At 41.3% G+C, this 18,778-nt stretch overlaps 2 protein-coding genes across 2 annotated transcripts in view; both read right to left on the bottom strand.

The window, feature by feature from the left end:
• Positions 1 to 3,342, bottom strand: part of dnajc6 (DnaJ (Hsp40) homolog, subfamily C, member 6) — a 42,090-nt gene extending 38,748 nt beyond the window's left edge. Inside the window, exon 1 of the mRNA XM_086115601.1 lies at positions 3,052 to 3,342. The gene's annotated coding sequence lies outside the window, so the exon portion shown is untranslated. The remainder of the gene's footprint in view (positions 1 to 3,051) is intronic.
• Positions 3,343 to 7,196: 3,854 nt separating this feature from the next.
• ak4 (adenylate kinase 4) lies at positions 7,197 to 18,191 on the bottom strand. The gene is made up of 5 exons (XM_086115664.1): positions 17,668 to 18,191; positions 16,897 to 17,016; positions 14,119 to 14,291; positions 9,973 to 10,091; positions 7,197 to 9,694 (listed from the first exon to the last, which is right to left on the bottom strand). The coding sequence occupies exons 1-5, from the start codon at positions 17,807 to 17,809 to the stop codon at positions 9,568 to 9,570; spliced, it is 681 nt and encodes a 226-aa protein (XP_085971790.1). The 5' UTR covers positions 17,810 to 18,191; the 3' UTR covers positions 7,197 to 9,567.
• Positions 18,192 to 18,778: the final 587 nt, after the last annotated feature.

Genomic DNA, 18,778 nt, shown 5'->3' with positions numbered 1-18,778 from the left:
GTGTCAGTTTCATTATTAACCATTTACTAAGACAAATGGCTGAAAGTGTGCTATGGAGAAAAGTCAGCGGATTTCGGTCAGTCAGGCATCACCAAGAAAAAAGTAGCAACACTGAATGCTAAATATGATGTCAAAGTAGCTCTCGATGGTCATTTTTCGAATGCGATTTGATTTCAAATTTTGTGTCATGACCTTGAGTCCGGCGGCCCGGTAGTCCAGTGGTTAGCACGTCGACTTCACAGTGCAGAGGTACCGGGTTCGATTCCAGCTCCGGCCTCCCTGTGTGGAGTTTGCATGTTCTCCCCGGGCCTGCGTGGGTTTTCTCCGGGTGCTCCGGTTTCCTCCCACATTCCGAAAACATGCATGGCAGGCTGATTGAACGCTCTAAATTGTCCCTGGGTGTGAATGTGAGTGTGGATGGTTGTTCGTCTCTGTGTGCCCTGCGATTGGCTGGCAACCGATTCAGGGTGTCCCCCGCCTACTGCCCGAAGACAGCTGGGATAGGCTCCAGCACCCCCCGCGACCCTAGTGAGGATTAAGCGGTTCGGAAAATGGATGGATGGATGACCTTGAGTCCACACAGAGAAGAGCACTGACCAATGGTGGAATGCTTCCTTCTTTTGCCTTGTCCCCTGGCAACACTTTCATGGTGCTGAAAAGAGAACATGAGCCTGGGAAACTCTTTCTCAAGCAGGCGGAAGCACAGAGCACAGCGGGAACAAAATGTCCAAAAGGGAGGGAATGATATCCCTCCATTGCCGGACTCAATGCACTACCGCTCCATTGTTGCTGCAGTTTCCAGTCTCATTCCTTACCAAGGCGGCCTATAAGTAAACATGGAGAATCTACATGAAAGAGCAGCACCTGTAAACCTTATCATAATCCCTGTTATGTTATTGCTAGATCACACAGTATTATTCTTACTATTATTATTGCAAATAAAGTTTTACGCAAATGAGCCGAACAGTATCTTGAACCATTTAACATTGCAAAATGTTAAATGTGTCAGTTGAATTATGTAATACTGGGTAAAAGACTTGGCCCACCTTTTAAAGTAGTGATATCATGAACATGTAGTATATTCAAATTGTTGCTTATGAGTACCGGCCTTTAGACTCAACTGCGAAGACAATTAAAAGAAAAATTTAGCACATCATGTTTGTATTTGTCATGAATTTAAAAAATCCGACGGCCGAATAAGAGTTTAATTTAAAACGGGGTTATTTAGTTTCAAGTCCTAAGTTTTTGTTTTCCCTTACTATTTTAACTTCACACGTTTTCATCGATTCAGATTTTTCTGATTTTGAAAGACAATGCTGATTTTTTAACCATTTTCCTGACTCCAATTGCGACTGAAAATGTATTTCTCAGGTTTACTTTCCAAGTAGTTTTTCCTAGTCTCAGTCAGGTTTTATCAAGTTTCTCTTTTTTGTGATTCCTGTGTGTCCAAGCCGAAGTCTTTTCAATCTGATCTGTTTCATTATCACATTGTTCTGTACTCAATTCCGAGCCCGTTTCCACAATTTGTCTCGTCATGTCCTCGTTCCAGACCTCTCCCCTCATTCCGTGCTTATTTCCTCAACTTGTCTTTTATCACCAGTTTGGCCCAGTTTATCTTCCCTAGTTCCTGCACATACACTCTGCACACTCTGCCTCTCTTCTTTCCCTCACCTCCATAATGGCAGGCTAATGAAGATGATGCAGAGTCAGTCTCTGCGCCGCAGCAGCTCCCAGTTCCCATTCAGGTGCCACGGCAGCTCACAGTGCCCGTTCACATTTTGGCACCACACCAAGTCATTGTTTTCGTTTCTGTTCCGGTACTGCGCAGAGCCAAGGCTCCCGTACCAATTCAGCCTCATGAGTCTTCTACATGCCTTGTTTGCTTGCCATTTTGTAAGATAGATTGGTAAGATTACTCCTGCTCTGCTGATATTGCCTTCCTCATTCCATGTGCTTCGGTGCTCCACTTTTGCCCCTGAAACTCTACCATGAAAACCTGCAAACAAATCACTGAAATACAAATCACGTTGGATTTAACTTTTTAGAACCATACATTATTTGCATTACTTGTTTGAAAACTGATCGTTTTAAAAGTTCAATTTAAAGTATAATTGTCATTTAACTTTATGTTAAAACATCCATCCATTTTTTTAATGTGCTCATCATCACGAGAGTCGCGTGCATGCTGGAGCCTAACCAAGCTGTTTGAGGGCACCCTGAAGTGGTTGCCAGACAATCGCAGATGTTAAAACATTTCCAATGACTCTTTTTTAAGTACAGGTTGTTGTTGTTGTTTCTCCTGTTTGGGCGCATTGCTATTGTTCCAACAGTGCATAACGTTACTGTGGCTAACCATAATATTAGATGTGCTTTTTCTCATTTCTGATCCACATTTGCGCTTCCTATGCTACGGTATTCTAATGTTGGTCACGGCGATGGAGAGCTATTGCTACCAATGCTTCAGAATGCTTGTAATTTTTATGGGCGATTGTCATCTGTAGGGTAGCTCACTCTCGGAGGACGCTCAGTAAACTCTGGAATATGATACCCAAAGATCTGCTAAACAGCTCACGTGACGTAACTGTGGTGACGGCACTGTGCGCCAACACAGACACTGTTCTCCTATTGCTATCTATACATTTGTAGTCTTGATTCTGGCTGGTTAAAAAAAAAAGATTTCGACGTAAAACTGACGGGCCGCGCTAAGTTGGAGACGATGAGGTGATTGAGGAATCTGAAATATGAGGCAATGGCGTGGCGGCACTCACAAAATGTATAATTTGCACGTCATACAACTGAACACAGGCTACAGCAAATGACTCCCCACGCGATGTAGGAGTGCTCATTCAATACAAGATCCCAGGTTACAAATAAAAAATAAAACGATGATACATGCAAGGTATTCGTGTTTGTATGACGTATTTGTTATATGTTACGTAATAGCAACAACATCCGGCTTTCTCGCGTGTCCGGTTACAAAATTATATATCCTCCATTCTTGCCTGATACAACATGCAATAGTAAAATGCATGCAACATGACATTACGTTACCTTTCAGGACGTATTTGAGCATTCTCCCGGGAGCGCAGTCCTATTGAGATGCGCTTCCACGCTCCTCGCTGTCTGTCAGCGACCTTTGCTGTTGTCATCAGCTGCAAGTCAAAGGTCAAAGCGTTTATTGTCCTAGTAGCTAGATAATAGATGCGTTTGCACCGGGAGGCAGCAACGGGCTACAGCAACGCGATGTGTTCGCATCCTGGTGGAGGAGCCCACAAAGCATTCAAGCTTCTTGCGGTGAATTTTTATATGTGGCTGGGTGAATTCTGTGCTAGCACGCGCTACATGGATCCGCCGAACTGCGCCACTCAGTGCATTCCGTATGCACTGCAATGACTGGAGCAACCTGGTAAAACCTGGACTGGATTTATGACGTGATCATGTGTCTCGTCTCCAATTTCAGACTCCATGGTTGTACTGCCCATTCTGTACCATAATAAATAGCTAGGGAAAAGCTTGTACTTTAACAATAAACATGGTCAACAGGAAGCGTCTTCATTCTCTGGTGAATAATGCACAGATTTCTTCTGTCAGACACAATGCATGTTTTGCTGTTATTTTAAATGTCTAGGTCAGAGAATTCACGACTATCTGAGTGTGGTGATGACTCTATTTTGATGAACCAACCAATTGGATGGCACATATAGACGAACAACCATTCGCACTCACAGTCACATCTTGGGACAATTTAGAGAGTTCTATTAACCTGCCATGCATTTTTTTGGAATGTGGGAGGAAACCGGAGAAAACCCACACAGGCGCGGGGAGAACACGCATACTTCACACAGGAAGGTCAGAGCCAGAATCGAACCCTGAGCTTCTGCACTGTGAGGCCAATGTGCTAAATCGTCAAACACCATGCCGCCCGTTGCTACGTCTTCAGATGCAATTTCAAATGGTGCCATACATAGCGAAAGCTATTTAACATCCAGAAACGCCACCGGCGACTCTGGGCCTGAGCTCGTGTGTGATGGACTGATTCAAAGTGGAAAAGTGTGCTGTGATCTGGAAATTGTGGACACCGTGTTTTCCGGTGCAAAGGGGAGAAGAACCATTCGGATTGTATGGACACAAATTTCAAAAGTTAGCATCTGTGATGGCGTGGGTAACTTGTACATCTGTTCAGATGCCATTAATGCTGAAAATACACACAGGAGCAAATTATACTGCCATCCAACTAATTTATTTTTGAAAAATGTTTTTGCTTATTTCAAGAAGACAATTCTAAGCCACGTTCTGCACGTTACAACCGCATGGCTTCATATTAAAAGAGTGCAAGTAACAGATTGAGATGTCAGTAGTCCAGACCTGTCTCCCATTGTAGATGTGTGGCACATGTGTGGCACACAAAATGCAACAGGACACCCCTGACTGGTGAGCAACTGAAGCTGTACATAAAGCAAGAATGGGAAAGAATTCCAGCTACAAAGCTTCAAAAATAAGTTTCCTCAGTTCTCAGATGCTTTTGAGTGTTGTTAAAAGGAACGGTGATGTAACAACAGTGGTACAAATGCCCGTGTTCCAGCTTCTATTCAATGTGTTGCAGGCATCAAATTCAAAATGATGCAACATTTGCAGAAAAAAACCCTATAAAATTGATCAGTTTGAACATTCAATACAATACAATACAATATTAAATATCCTGCCTTCCTATCCTGCATTCAAGTGAATATACCGGTAGGTTGAAAATGATGCAATGCAAATGTTTTTATTTCTGGTTTGATATACATTTTACACAATGTCCCAACGAGATTGGAATTGGGGTTGTACGAAGAATGCAAAAATAAATTCCATTGCTGTTTTTCATTATTTCTTTACATTGTAAAGTCTGTGTTTATTCTAGTTACAGAGTTGTGGATGGACAATGGGTTAATTTGCAAATTATTATAATTACCGGTACATATAAATACATATTTTGATTTAGAAAAAGAAACAAGTTACTCACCAGTTACTCAGTACTTTTACCTAGTTTTTTCACTTATTTAGTCTAAAGTAATTATCCGTAGGACTAGTTATTTACTTTTACTTGAGTCCTGTTATTCCAACGCATCAGTACTTGAGTGCACATTTTGGCTCCTCTACACACATCTGTCCTTGACCCACTTTTGGATCCAATGGTTGAAAATCACTTTTGAGTCTTTAATGAACATAACATGCATGTTTTTGGAATGTAGCAGGAAGCCGGCATGCCAGGAGAAAACTCACATAAGCACAGAGAAGCAAACACAACACAGGAAGCCCAGAGCCTAGATTCAAACCCCAAACATCAGATCTGCAGACGTGCTTACCACAATATAGTGTGCTCCCCTTAATTGCAGACCCTACCCTGGTAATCACGCTGTGCATCAACAAAAATTATAGCAATCCTCTTTAACATGAAAGAAGCTGTAAGTAGCACAGCTGACTCCATAGGGCTTGGCATACACTAATTGCTACCCCCCCCCAAAAAAAAAGTTATAAAAAAACAGGAGTTTCCTCTCAGAATCTGTATTTTCTACGGGATACTAAACACCAAGGGTCACCAACATCGTGCCAGTGAACACCAGCTAGCCCCCAAAAGTGGGTCTGTTCCAAGAAAAGCTCACCAATAATAAGACATTGCCATTGCATTTCCTAGAAATGTTGCAGAAGTGACCATTTGAAAATGTTAACATTTGCAGAGATTCATAGAAGCAAAGTGTTGCATATTGATTGACGGATTCACTTTTCCTTACTTGCTAAATGTTTATAATTACTATTGGAAGTCATTAGCTTGACCAGTGTCTTCACATATGAAGTAACTAGGGCACGTGTTATTTCAGAAGTGTGTATGAAATTGGTGGTAACCCTTTGCGTGTGAGTATCCAAGAAAGAGCTCTCAGTTTCAAAAAGGGTGTATGACCGTGCCATATAGTCAACTATACTGTATATCCCAGGGGTCGGCAACCCAAAATGTTGAAAGAGCCATATTGGACCAAAATAAACAAAAAACAAATATGTCTGTAGCCGCAAAAAATAAAAAGCCTTTTAATGAAGGTAACACATGCTGTATTGATCTATATGAGCTATATTAGCCTGCTATCAACATGACTAAGTTGGCTACAAATACACAACGAGCATTCATGATTTTAAAATAAAATTCCCCTGCAGTTCATCCTGTAGAGGAGAGGTGCCAAAACATTTTGACGGAAGATCTACTTTTCGAACAACCAACCTCCCGCGATCGACCGGCTACCTCACACGCGCGCATACGCACACACTTACACACGCATGCCGTAATGAGCGACAGCCATAATGGCCGCTGAGATGAATGAGGCATGGGACGCACTTTCGCAGCGTGCTAACTATCACAGTGGCGTGCTAACTATCGTTGCTCACGTGTACCGTTTAAAAATGCTTCTCTTGGCCGCCCAGATTCCCATTCTTAGCAAGTACCCTCGGTGAATTGTACATGAAAGGCAGCTGTTTTTTTTTTTATTGTTTGCTTTTACAACAGCCCCCTGAGTGACATCCCGCCCTGCTAATAGAAACGTTTGTCGCAGGCTATGACTCAAATATTCGTTGACGAAATGTTGAAATTTAATATTTATTCGACACATTTTTACAGCATTGGAAAACGTTAATAATGTTTGTGTCATGCTTGTCCTCTGACAGAAACCATATTAAAACAAAAATATATATATTCCCTCCTATCTTATTCCATTTTCAAACACTTTTGAAAAAGCTCTAGGGAGCCACTGGGGGGCGCTAAAGAGCTGCACGCTGCTGGGGAGCCGTGTGTTGCCGACGCCCCCTGTATACACACACACACACACACACACACACACACACACACACACACGATACTATTGTGTGTTGCCGACGCCCCCTGTATACACACACACACACACACACACACACACACACACACACACACACACACACACACACACACACACACACACACACACGATACTATTGTGTAAGCCTACACCTATGGGCTGCTGTTTGCCATTGAGATATGTGAACGTGCACATACAAAAATTCAATATTCCAAACAAATCTATTTGTTTGTCTGAAACATGGCTATAACGTGGTAATAGTAAAAAATAATGACAGTGATTCACACACTGGATGGATCCAACTACAAGGGATGACGTTAATCACATTAAGACAATGTATTCACCAGAAAGTTATTTTTATTGCATTTGGAAGATGACAAGATAGAGCAAAATTGGTATGGAACACAGTGATGTGAAAAGAAATGTCAGACACAAAAATCAGTGGGATATAATCCTCACCAACAGAAAACTTTCACACCGCACCCATCCAGCTCCCTGGTCAAACAAAGCTGCCAAACACCATGCTGAGTATGGAGGCAACTCAGGTGTTTTCACATTCCCATCAAATCTTTTGACATTTTGCATAGACACATTTTCCTATTGTTTAAAAATAAAAAAAATAAAAAGGCATGTTGACCCGCTCATCTGTTGAGTCACTCTAAGCTCTATAAGAATGCATCGTCTCGTACTTTCCAACAAGTTTAATTTGACAACAACCATTTTATATTCAGTGTTAAAACAAAAGTGTATTTCTCATACTGAAAGTACTCATAACTACAAGGAACTATATTCAGAATTTCAACACAAGTACATACATTGTCACGTTAAGCAGGGTACAAACATACTGACAATTGGGCCAAAGGTCAGATTCTCAGATGTCTACGGCAGTGATTATCCTGAACGATTGTGACGTGATGTGGAGAGATTTCTCTTCACCTATCTGCTCTGAAAACGGCACTGACAATCGTAATCATTCAACCTGTTCAATATTTGTACGGTAAATGCTGAACCTGTTCAATATTTACATTGTAAACGTTGAACCTGTTCAGTATTCACAACCTCAAATCCTGATGCTTGTGGTTCACACCGAGTTAAGCTTAGCCAATTTGATTGTGATGAAAAATGGAATGATAGTCAAATGGGAGGTGACCTGAAGCACATGCTGTTGCCAGATAAAAATATTGTGGCGGCGCACCTGGTTGTTTAATAGTTGCATAACAGGTCTCCCAAATCATTCATCACCATGGAAATGACAAGAAGAGTTTGCAACCACAACGCAACTAAACAAGTTAACATTTAACCTTGCTTCTTTGATGACTGTTTTTTCTTCTTCTGCCTCTCACAGGTCAATCTCGGGTATACGACACACATCCGGGGTGTGAAAGGGGACCCGCGCTTGTTGATCGGGATATCATTATGAATGTGATGTAGTGAGTTGGTCGTCCCAAGCACACCACACACTTAATAGCCGTAGGCCAAACGCTGACCTATTTTTTTTTTCCTTTTCATGTGTGGGGTATCTCAAATTTCCAAAACAAATGATTACGATGTTGAACCATCGGTACGTGTGTACCCTGCTCAAGATAAAGATCCCAATTCACTGTGAAATTATACATCTTTACATAAGGCAACAGGTAGAGAAGCAGACTTTAGGCAATGGCCATCTATCAGGCAATAATATACAATGTCCTACATTCTGCTGTAACTTGTCAAAGGTGGGGAACAAAGATATTTGAAACTGGAAGGCAACGTTGAGCGAGTGTAATTACCTGAAGGTGAAAAGCAGAGTGGCGGTTATTGCACGTTACATGAATCACTACAAACCGCAATCAAAGGAACTCTGTCATCTGTGTTTTTTATATTTCCCCAAGCCACAAGGGGGGCTGTAGAGTTACAGTGAGACATTTTTTTCATGGATTTGCAGTACCAACATAAATGGAAGCACGTACAGATATATGTCTAGACTCCAGCACGCCCGCGACTCTCATGAGGAGATGGATATGTGTTTGTCAGCTCTCTATAGCAGACATTCTTGACCATTTTCTTTGAATTTTCAGGGATTTTTAACTGTACGTCTGAGAAAGTACTTTATGGATTTTTAAAGAGACTGATTTGAGATTATTGAATACAATGACAGTGTCTACTGGATTAAATGAGTTCATTTCCAAATTCAACTTTGGAATGATTTTCCTCACCTACTCCGTAACAGGTTTCTTGTCAATCTAAGTCATACGGTCTGACTTAAAGAATGCATTTGCATAGCTTGTGGCGGAAATACTGCTAAGGAAATCCTTCCTTTGTGGTTGACATATTTCTTCCTTTCGCTTTTTCTGTCTTCTAACCTGCTTGTTCGCTACCGTCTTCCATGCAGCTCCAATTTAGATTGTGTTTAATGTGATTGTCGATGTTGCAAGTTAATATCTGTTTGTAGAGAATAGCTTCTATTGATCAAGTTAGCTATTCACTAAATACGGTTTCAGTAAAGTACTGCAAAGATACACATGCACACCTCAAATTAAAAAAAAAAAAAATCATCATCTGCAAAACCCTCATATGACCTTTGGGTGAAAACAGATTTGGTCCTGCCATTTCTCAACTCCGCTGTCAGTGAGGAAGCCGAAAAACAAACATTCCAGCATTGAAGAAGGTCAATCCACATGTTATACTTTCTTACTGATGATTTTTGAGATCTCTCTCAGTCTTCTCAAAGTTAGGGTGCCTGGCTTTGATGGTTATCCAATGGCTGCGCGTGCATCTTAGTGCTGAGGAGGGAGTTGATGTAAGGCCAAATCCGATCCGTTTCGGTACCAGAAAATGAGTGGAGGATTCCTTGTGACCTGAGTGGAGAGGCAAGTGAACAAGTAACAAATGTAACGTGACATTTTCATAAAAGGTCATAAAATGCTTCGTTTATATCCTAACAAGGCAATCAAATAATCATAACAAAACCGACCAATCAGTCAGAGTGCTGTGCTTTTATTGGTCAAATAAAACACATTCAATTTCTATTTATTCCTTTAGTGTCTAATTGGGTTTTTTGGAATATGAAGTGAGATGTATCCCTAAACTGTGCATCAACTTTTGTTGCAGAAAATTAAAACAAGAATTGACTGACTTGTATAAATCGATGACGGGCTTAGCCACATCTTTGTAATGTCTCAATCTTGCCATCAAAGCTTCTGGTTTGTCGTCATCGTGCTGGATCAGTGGTTCCCCTGTGATGTCATCTTTGCCCTTTGTAACGTCACACAATGAACAGAATCAGAATCAACTTTATTGTCATTGTATTACATACAACGAAATTTGGGTGCTACTCCGTAGTGCATTTAGTAGAAAAAGTAAAAATAAAATAACGGGTTAATAAGATTATTATTTTATATATATATATATATATATATATATATATATATATACTGTACAAGAAGACAGATAATAAAGTCAACTCTCAATGGACCAAACGGGCCAGCCCAGTAAAAAAAAATAAAAATAAATGCACGAATAGTCTCTATACTTGGATAAAAACAAACTTCATCTTACGTGGGAGCGAGTGTAGCCTCATGGAATGCAGCTGCCAGGGTAATTTATGCACATTCATGTTATTGAATATATATTATTGCATGTTTTAAATGTTATCTTCTGTTAGGTGGTATGCACAATCCTGTCAAACTTTTTTCACAGTGATGGTCCTAGTAGACCATAGGTGTCAAACTCAGGTCCTTGAGGGCCACTGCCCTGCATGTTTTCCAAGTCTCTCTGTTGCAACACACCTGATTCAAATGAACAGGTTCAATGTCAGGCTTCCGCAGAGCTTGCTGATGAGCTGATCATTTGAATCAGGTGTGTTGCAACAAGGAGACTTGGAAAACATGCAGGGCAGCGGCCCTCCAGGACCTGAGGTTGACACTTATGTAGGAGACAGTAAGTCGTATTGAGAGAAGAGATAATGTTCAAGTGCCTCCGACATTTTCTGCTCATGAGTTCCATGTAATCGATAAGTTACGACATAAAACTGAGGCGCCTTTTGTGTCACATGATCTGCGCTCTTCTGCTGCATGATAATGTTGCACAACAATATGACTATGACTCATTTTCCTGTGGTAACTCAAAAATTGTTTCTGTTGAGCCAAGTCTCGATTGAGCTTCAGTAGTGAAATAGATATTTTCACGTCACTGCAAGGCCACTGGCCATTGAATGGAAAGAAGTTTGCTTGATAGATTTTTTTAAATTGCATTCAATAACACCCCTGTTGAATGTACACACCTATATGTGTATGATATACTGTCAAAGGTGAGTAGTGTCGCCACAAATTCACTTCAAGAGTTACTTGAGAATATGAATCAGGAAAAAGTAAAAAGAATTCCACCAAATAATGATATGGACATGTCCTCACTGTAAATGAAAAATGGTTCTCAACTGACTGACCTGGTTTAAAAAAAAAAAGAGGATACATTTGAGTAAGAGTAACTATTCAGTTAAAAAAAAATTCAAGTATTGAGTAACCTAGAAGTGAATTATGATTTTTTTTAAAATCAAAGCATGATCATCAAAGAAAATATAAAGTGGGAACATGCAAATTCAGACATTGCACAGCACTATCACTCCAACTGAAACAATGAATGTAATCAATTAATCAATATAAAATATCATACACCGAGGCAAATTCTGCTATGAAAGAATTGTGTTAAATTTAGTCAGTAAACAACACATTAGGCTCACCCAGCAGAAATTAGTCATACATCGGTTATCGACCATAATCCGTTCCAGAAGGCTGTTCGAAAAGCGATGTGTTCGAAATCCGAAACTATTTTATTAGCCCATGATTAGGGGCTAATACACTATGCAGAAAAAAAGGGGAGAAAAAGTCAGAATTGTGTAAATCACAACAAACACGTCTGCTCACAATGAATGTTACATGACAAAGTGTCCTTGTGCAAGTAGGCTGAGACGAGTTGAGTGGCGTATTTGGGGTTGTTCAGTTTGGTCGGAAACCGGTTTCCAGTCGTAATCCAAGGCGTAAAATTCTCAATTTTTCTGGTCGAAAACCGATTTGGTCGATAACAGAGATGTTACATTGTGTGCGTGTGTTTGTGTCTGTGGTTGTGCGACTCCTTGGCTCCGTTTGATTGGTCAAACATCACAAGTAGTTCCATTCAGGGGTGTGGCCAGAGATTTTTCAGTGGGGTAGCCAGGGTAACACAACGCCTTGATGAGGGATGGCCTAGACAGAATTCCTAAGCGCGGTCAAGGCGTTGAAGATGTATGGTTTAGTAGCCTCAGTATTGCATCTCCGCTTTTGGCAGATGATGTGGTACCGTTGGCTTTCTCAAGCCGTGATCTCCAACTCTCACTGGAGCGGTTCGCAGCAGACTATGCACCTCTAAATCTGAGACCATGACCCTCAGTCTGAAAAGGGTAGAAAAAAAATGTCCTCTCAGGGTCGTGATGAGATCCTCCCTAAATTGGAGGAGTTCATGTGTCTTGGGGTCGTGTTCACAAGGGAGGGCAGGATGGAGCGGGAGATTGACAGGCAGATCAGACTGTATTGGTCTGTCGTGGTGAAGGAGCTGAGCGGAAAGGTGAAGCTCTCGATTTATTGGTAGAGCTACGGTCCTACCCTCACGTATGGTCACAAGCTATGAGTCGTGATCGAAATAACAAGATCCCACATATAAGCAGGTGAAATGAGTTTGTTCCGCAATGCCTCCGGACTCTCCCTTCAAGACATAAGGGGTGTTCACACGGCAAGATTTGGTCCGGTGCTACGACGGGGCTGCCCCAGTAGAGCGTTCACATGTGCAAATTAGCTCCGGCGTAGCCCCGGAAAACAGCTTACACCGGACCAAATTTGATCCACCTCAGGGAGGTGGTTTAAAATTTTGCTCCGGAGCAAATGCTCGTTTGCGAAGCAGCACCGATGTAAATTTGCACGTGTGAACGCAACTGGGTTAAATTTGCTCCAGAGCAAATGCTTGTGAAGCGTACGTACGGCGAAAATGCGTTGCTTTCGTGCTCTGTCGGACTTCCGTCATGTGTTTGTTTAATAACGACACAAGACTTGGCTGGTAACATCTTTCCTTTTGTAGGAGACTGGACTGTCTCGGAGTTGTTAGTGTAGTTTGTTCCTTTGTGTGTTCACAACCCCCCGCCCTGATTTCCTCTCTTGATTTTCTGTTTGGCGCATTACGTGTTTGCTTTTCTGAGTGTCATTGAAGTCATCGTTGATTTACGTTTTCGGGGGCGGTCACTCTTGAGCAGAAGGCACGGAGACCGAGAAGGAGAAGGACGTGCCTGTCCAGTAGTCGCTTGAGTTGTGTATACGTTTTAAAAAGAACCAACACGACAGCTCATTTGTTTTCTGTCGTTTTGCTCCGCTGCAGAAACTGCCGTGTGAACGCAAGTGGGGCTGCACCGACACTGTGCCGGTGTTGACACCCTCAGCAGCTTTGTACGTGTGAACGCTCCACACAATTTGCTACGGTGCAAAATATATCGCAACAAAATACATCGGTGCAGCGCCGGAGCAAATGTGTGCCGTGTGAACACCCCTAGAGTGAAAAGCTCTGTCATTTGGGAGGAACTGATGTGGCTCAGGTATCTGGTTAGGATACCTCTTGGACGCCTCTTTGGTGAGGTGTTCCGAGCATGTAAGCCGGTAAGAGGCTCCGGAGACGACCCAGGGCCCGCTGGAGAGACCAGAGATCAGATACAGAGCCGAGACTGTATCAAATAAGCCAATGCCCAAGAAAATTAAAGCATTTTTGTGGCACATGGACACATCTCCAAACATAAACAGACACCAAAATATTTGTATAAAAACAGTGAAAAACTAATTTGCCATAATATGGACCCTGGAAGTACTTGTTTCGTTCATATGTACCTGTCAGGGATGACAATGGCTAGTGATGAAAAAAGCGGAAAGGGGCGTGGCCTGGACGGGGCGACCAATCACAACAAGTAAGACATCATACACGTTCAATCGCAGGGCTGTTTACAATCGGAAGATGGAAAGACTGATCGGGAGAGCTCGTGAAAACTCGACAATAGGGTACCTGACCCCCCCCTAAAATTTTCTCAACGGATTTAGACGATTCACAAAAATGATCAATTTAAGAAATAAAAACGGTGGATTTCCGTGTATCTGCGGAAAATTGCCATCCCTGACCTGTTTGTGTGTGAGAGCATGTTGACAGTCAGAGTTGAATGTGTATGGTTAACAAAAAAACAAAAAAAAAAACCACTTCAATGTTGAGTTTTTCAGACCTGGACTTGGGGTGGGTTGAAGCCCATGTTGTAAACTCTACCACTGCCCGGGTGGATCCAGCGATCACTCAGTCTGTCTTTAAGAGTCTCATAAGGGATGTTGAGACTGATCACCAAGTCAAGCTGGTACAGACTGTTCAGGGACTTGGCCTGTACAAGTGTCCGTGGAAAACCTGGTGAGAAACAACAAAAGACAAAGTTGGGTGTGACACTGAGACACTATCACACATGCTGTTAAACATGTTAAAAAGAAAACATTTACGAGCCAAGTGTAGCAGCTTGAGGCTGTCAGTGTGGAGTATTTCATCCTGTACTTTGCGTGGGTTTTCCAGCTTATTCCCAGAGTCCGAAAACATTTTTGTTAGTTGTTCCGAACCTTCTACCACAAGGTTACTTTCCATAACTTTACAGAACCATCAAACAAATAAACACAAAAAAAAAACAAGATAAAAAATGTGTTGGTGGACCAGTTGCTTCCAGGACTTAAATGCCTTTGAATCTGACACATCAAAATGAAGCAAATGGATACAGCAATGGTGCAGTAAATATAGGCTTTGGTAGAGAGCGGTTATAAGCATAAACACAACCATCCATCCATTTTCTGTATCCGTGTCATTGGTAACTGGAGCTGATCCCCAGGTGACTTTGAACTGAATGGTCGCCAGTGAATTGCTATAGTCAAACAACCATTCATACATTCATTTACACCAAAGAGCAATTCAGAGTCTGATTAACCAAAGAAGCACGTTCAGGAGAAACAGGAGAAAACGCGCGTGCACACACGCACACACACGTACACAAATGCGCACACACACACACATGCGCGCGCATATACACACACACACACACACACACACAAACACGCACACACACACACGCACACACAAACCATTAACACAATACAATATTTTTTGTTATGCAATATTAGTTGACTGTGAAATGTGGTTAGCATGTCTGCCTCTCAGTCAGAGGTTGGAGGCTTGAATCTCGCCTGGCTTTTAGTCTGTAGTTTGTATGTTCCCTCCTTGCTTGCGTCCGGCTTTCAAAAACATTCCAAAAACACATGTGTTACATTAAAGGGGGAAATTTACAGTTTTCTAATGGCTAGCAAGATTTGAATGTAGGCTCATTTCACTCCTCTCTTCCTCCTACCCTTAGGTCTCCCTCCAAAGCCACGCCCCTCACTAAAGTGAACATGCACGTTCGTAACCAAGCTGACCTTCGCCATGGCTGCTACACGGCGGGCATGACTGATTCGTGTTGGAGTCTTACGGAATGTTGTAAACTGAAAATTACCGCCTTGATGTTGTATTTTGGGAAATTTATAATGGAACCTGAGGCTTCTGGGTTCCCATGTGTGGCTGTAGCAGGTGCCTGGAAATGGTTGACACGCCTCTCAGTCACACCTTTTGTCTCTTCAGTCTCCACTAGGCTAATTTTGTCAAATGTCATGGTAATTAAAATGAAAGTAATTTTCCAAAAGATCACTTTAATAATACTCGATAGACAGGTCATGGAGACAGTTTTACCATGAGTCACTGACAAAAACATTTTCTTTTGAAAATCGCAAACTCCCCCTTTAATTGAACGCAAAGAGTCAGAGAAATATGTTGAAAGGTAATTTTCTGAAAACCTAAAAAGTTCTTCTCTATGAATTTTGAGATGCATGGGGTTTTTTTTTACAAAAAAAAAGGGTGTTGGGTAATGTGGTAAATAAGTGACTAAAGTAAATAAGATGAATCATGAGAAACAAAGGCAGAGAGAGCAATTATTAGGCATTTTGTGAAAAGGTTAACATGATTTGATGTAGTCTTCTTGAGCTGTACGGTGTTTTAACTATGAGTGAGGCATGCATATATGTATGTATGTAATTCCAAATGTATGCCTGTGTGACTACTCTTTTTTTCTGACCAACTTCAAAAAGATATGTTTACTGATTGATTACAGATCCTGCTTCCAGGTTTAATCCTGTGACTCAACAAGAAGTAGTGTTTATCAATGTTTGTCCACTATTAAGATACTAGATAATATTTAACTCGGAAAAAGGCAGTGACCTGTTTTGCTTTTAGGACAGCTCCACCAAAATAAAAGGGACATACTGTATGTGGCCAAATTGTTAATATCATCGCCTGCCCCAGTGGGGATGCCGGCCACCACATCCCCCAGACACACAGCTGCCGTGTCCTGCAGCAAAACATCAAGACACCAAACTGCTCTGCGGCCGGGTGCTTAAATAGACTCTCCTCCCATGTGTACTACTTACTGTGTTTTCAAGTCAAATATCATGTACTTGACAAATAAAGATTATTCTATTCTAGATATGTTGTTTATCCTTCCTGAACAATCCTTATGTAGGTACATATTGGTATTGCTAGTGGAAAATTTGATGAAAAAATATAATCAATCTTGTATGAAAATTGATATTATACACACATATTTACATGATAGAAATGCAATGATGTATAAATTTGAGTTGAGCTGAGTTGCTGTAAATAAGTACAGACCAGAGCGTAGAGGTTTCAATACCATAAGTTCATTGTGTGCAGATGTAAAAGCACTATAGAGCATGCATGTCTTTCTCCTAAAGAAGTCATCTGAGAAAATGGGGGTGAAAAAAAGTTGGCCAATCACTGTAAAGGAACGCTTGCCATCCGCATCCCCATTCATTATGGATAACATATTGCTTTACATGGTAGATTTAGTGTATTACAGCAGCACACAAAGTTCAGAGATGATTCGTAATAATACATTTGGGAAATAAATAGTATATTTTCTTACCATCTAAAAGCCAGCTCTGGCCACTGAGTTTTTCCAGTCTGGGCATCATTAGCCTGGTCATCACATGATCCGGCACCAGCATGCCTTTCTCCACATATGTCTTTACTTGCACTCCTGCCTCTGGTTTACAACAGATCGATAATAGAGTCAGTTCATTTATTGACTTAAGAGTACTCCCTCTGATATTCAAATGAGTATTAATTTAGCTGCTATCCATAGGAGGCGGCAAACTCGATAAATCCCCAACTAGACTGTCAGACATCTGTTATCTAACATGGAAAACAACAAGCTGCCTCCAGGGTGCTTTTAAATGAGAGTTCTTCAGTGTGTGGAGCCTGCTGTGGTTGAAGCAGGAGAGTCAAATCCAAACCAAACAGAAATCACGGACAGAATGTACATTATTATTATGATTATTACCTACTATTTCCATTGCACCTCCATGTTCATAGTCATATAGGTTACGTCACGTAAGCTATTTAATTTTGTCCTCCTTAATGGATAGTTTAGAATCAAACGTATTGAAAGTTGCATGCTCAGTTGCCTTGCACACCGAGGAGTGAATAGATGTCCAAAAACAAGTTTCCCCATACGTTTAAATGATTCAAAAACGTGTTTGTAGACTTTAAAAGCATTCAACTACAGAATAAAATACGAATAGTCAGCTTTACGCAGGCTGCCTTGAACAAGATATGTTTCATGCATCACGTGTTTATGAAAACAAACATTCGTGTTCGTGCTGGGTTAGGAGGCGAAGATTCGAGTTTATCTTACCTGTATTAGCTGATATGCTCTCGCGTAAAAAGTGACCACTTGATAAATACTGCAGGCCGAAGCTTTGCGCAATCCTCTCTGATATGGTTCCTTTACCTGAGCCTGGAGGACCCATTATAGCAGCGCGGAACAACTTGGCCATGTCCTTCGCTCAAAAAGCAAATAAAAGTCTGCTCCCGTTTGCACAGAGTAGTGTTACTTGTCCCGTTTGCCCTTTGCAAGAGAAGTAAACAAAATTACCTCGTTTAAACGGGGAAACTCCCAACAAGCTCCACGCATATGAGACACGCCCGCCCGCTCCAATGTCAAAATAAATTCCTGTTTAGCTTGAAAGTGTTCGAACCGTTGCGCAAAGTCTTCTCTTGGTAGCCGTTTCCGTGAATACTCCCAACCCCAAAACCGTATTTTCCCCTTTTCTTGAAGGTCTTCTTTTGCTTACATTACGGTAGCCTATGTTTTAAAAAATAGTTTATCCACGAATGGACGTGAGAGTCTCTACAACGCCCCATTTTACTGCGCACATCATTCAGGAAAAATGCGGATGGATGATTCAGTCACGCATGTCGCAAGGCGTTGTGGTATCTGTAGTCTTTTTCGACGATGGCAAAGTGCCCCAACAGTTTATACACTGGTCTTATAAAAATCTTATAAGCTAGAAATTTACACTGTCTCTAATATAACGATATATAAACAGTGAGCAGCGTTATCATGTGCAAAGTCTTGTAATGGGAGGGGGCGGGGGGGTTCCTTTTTTTTACCGACAAAAAAATAATGTTTTGTACTGAATATAAGTTCAAACGTGCTATTTAATTTTCGTATGCCACCGTACTGGTCTACAATTAGTTCATTCAGTCTGCATTTTGTCAATTGCCCAAGCGTAATATTCGACTTGTTCCAGCAGAAGGCACAGTGGCTGACTACAACTCCGTCATGCAATTTAGGCATCAATGTTTTTGAAAAACAGGCTTTTTTAATTTTTTGTTTTCAAGGGAAAACAGGTTAAAAAACATTATATATTTTGATTAATCAACCATCAACGCTACGCATTACTGTAATTATTTTAATAAGATAGTATATCATCTATTTTGCTGTGTTGGGCACAAGTTACCTT

This window comes from Hippocampus guttulatus, chromosome 7, assembly GCF_054856545.1.
Source record: "Hippocampus guttulatus isolate MCC_2025c chromosome 7, RoL_Hgut_1.0, whole genome shotgun sequence".
Classification (NCBI taxonomy): Eukaryota; Metazoa; Chordata; class Actinopteri; order Syngnathiformes; family Syngnathidae; genus Hippocampus; species Hippocampus guttulatus.
The sequence above is the reverse complement of the archived record's forward strand: the minus strand, read 5'-3'. Positions and strand labels throughout refer to the sequence as shown.

Coding starts and splice junctions, on each gene's coding strand:
- ak4 (XM_086115664.1), bottom strand. CDS start 17,809: ATGGCCAAGTTGTTCCGCGCTGCTATAATGGGTCCTCCAGGCTCAGGT. Junction 14,292..16,896: donor CCAGAGCTGGCTTTTAGATG/GTAAGAAAATAT, acceptor GTTTCTCACCAG/GTTTTCCACGGACACTTGTA. Junction 9,695..9,972: donor CCCGTCATCGATTTATACAA/GTCAGTCAATTC, acceptor CTCTCCACTCAG/GTCACAAGGAATCCTCCACT.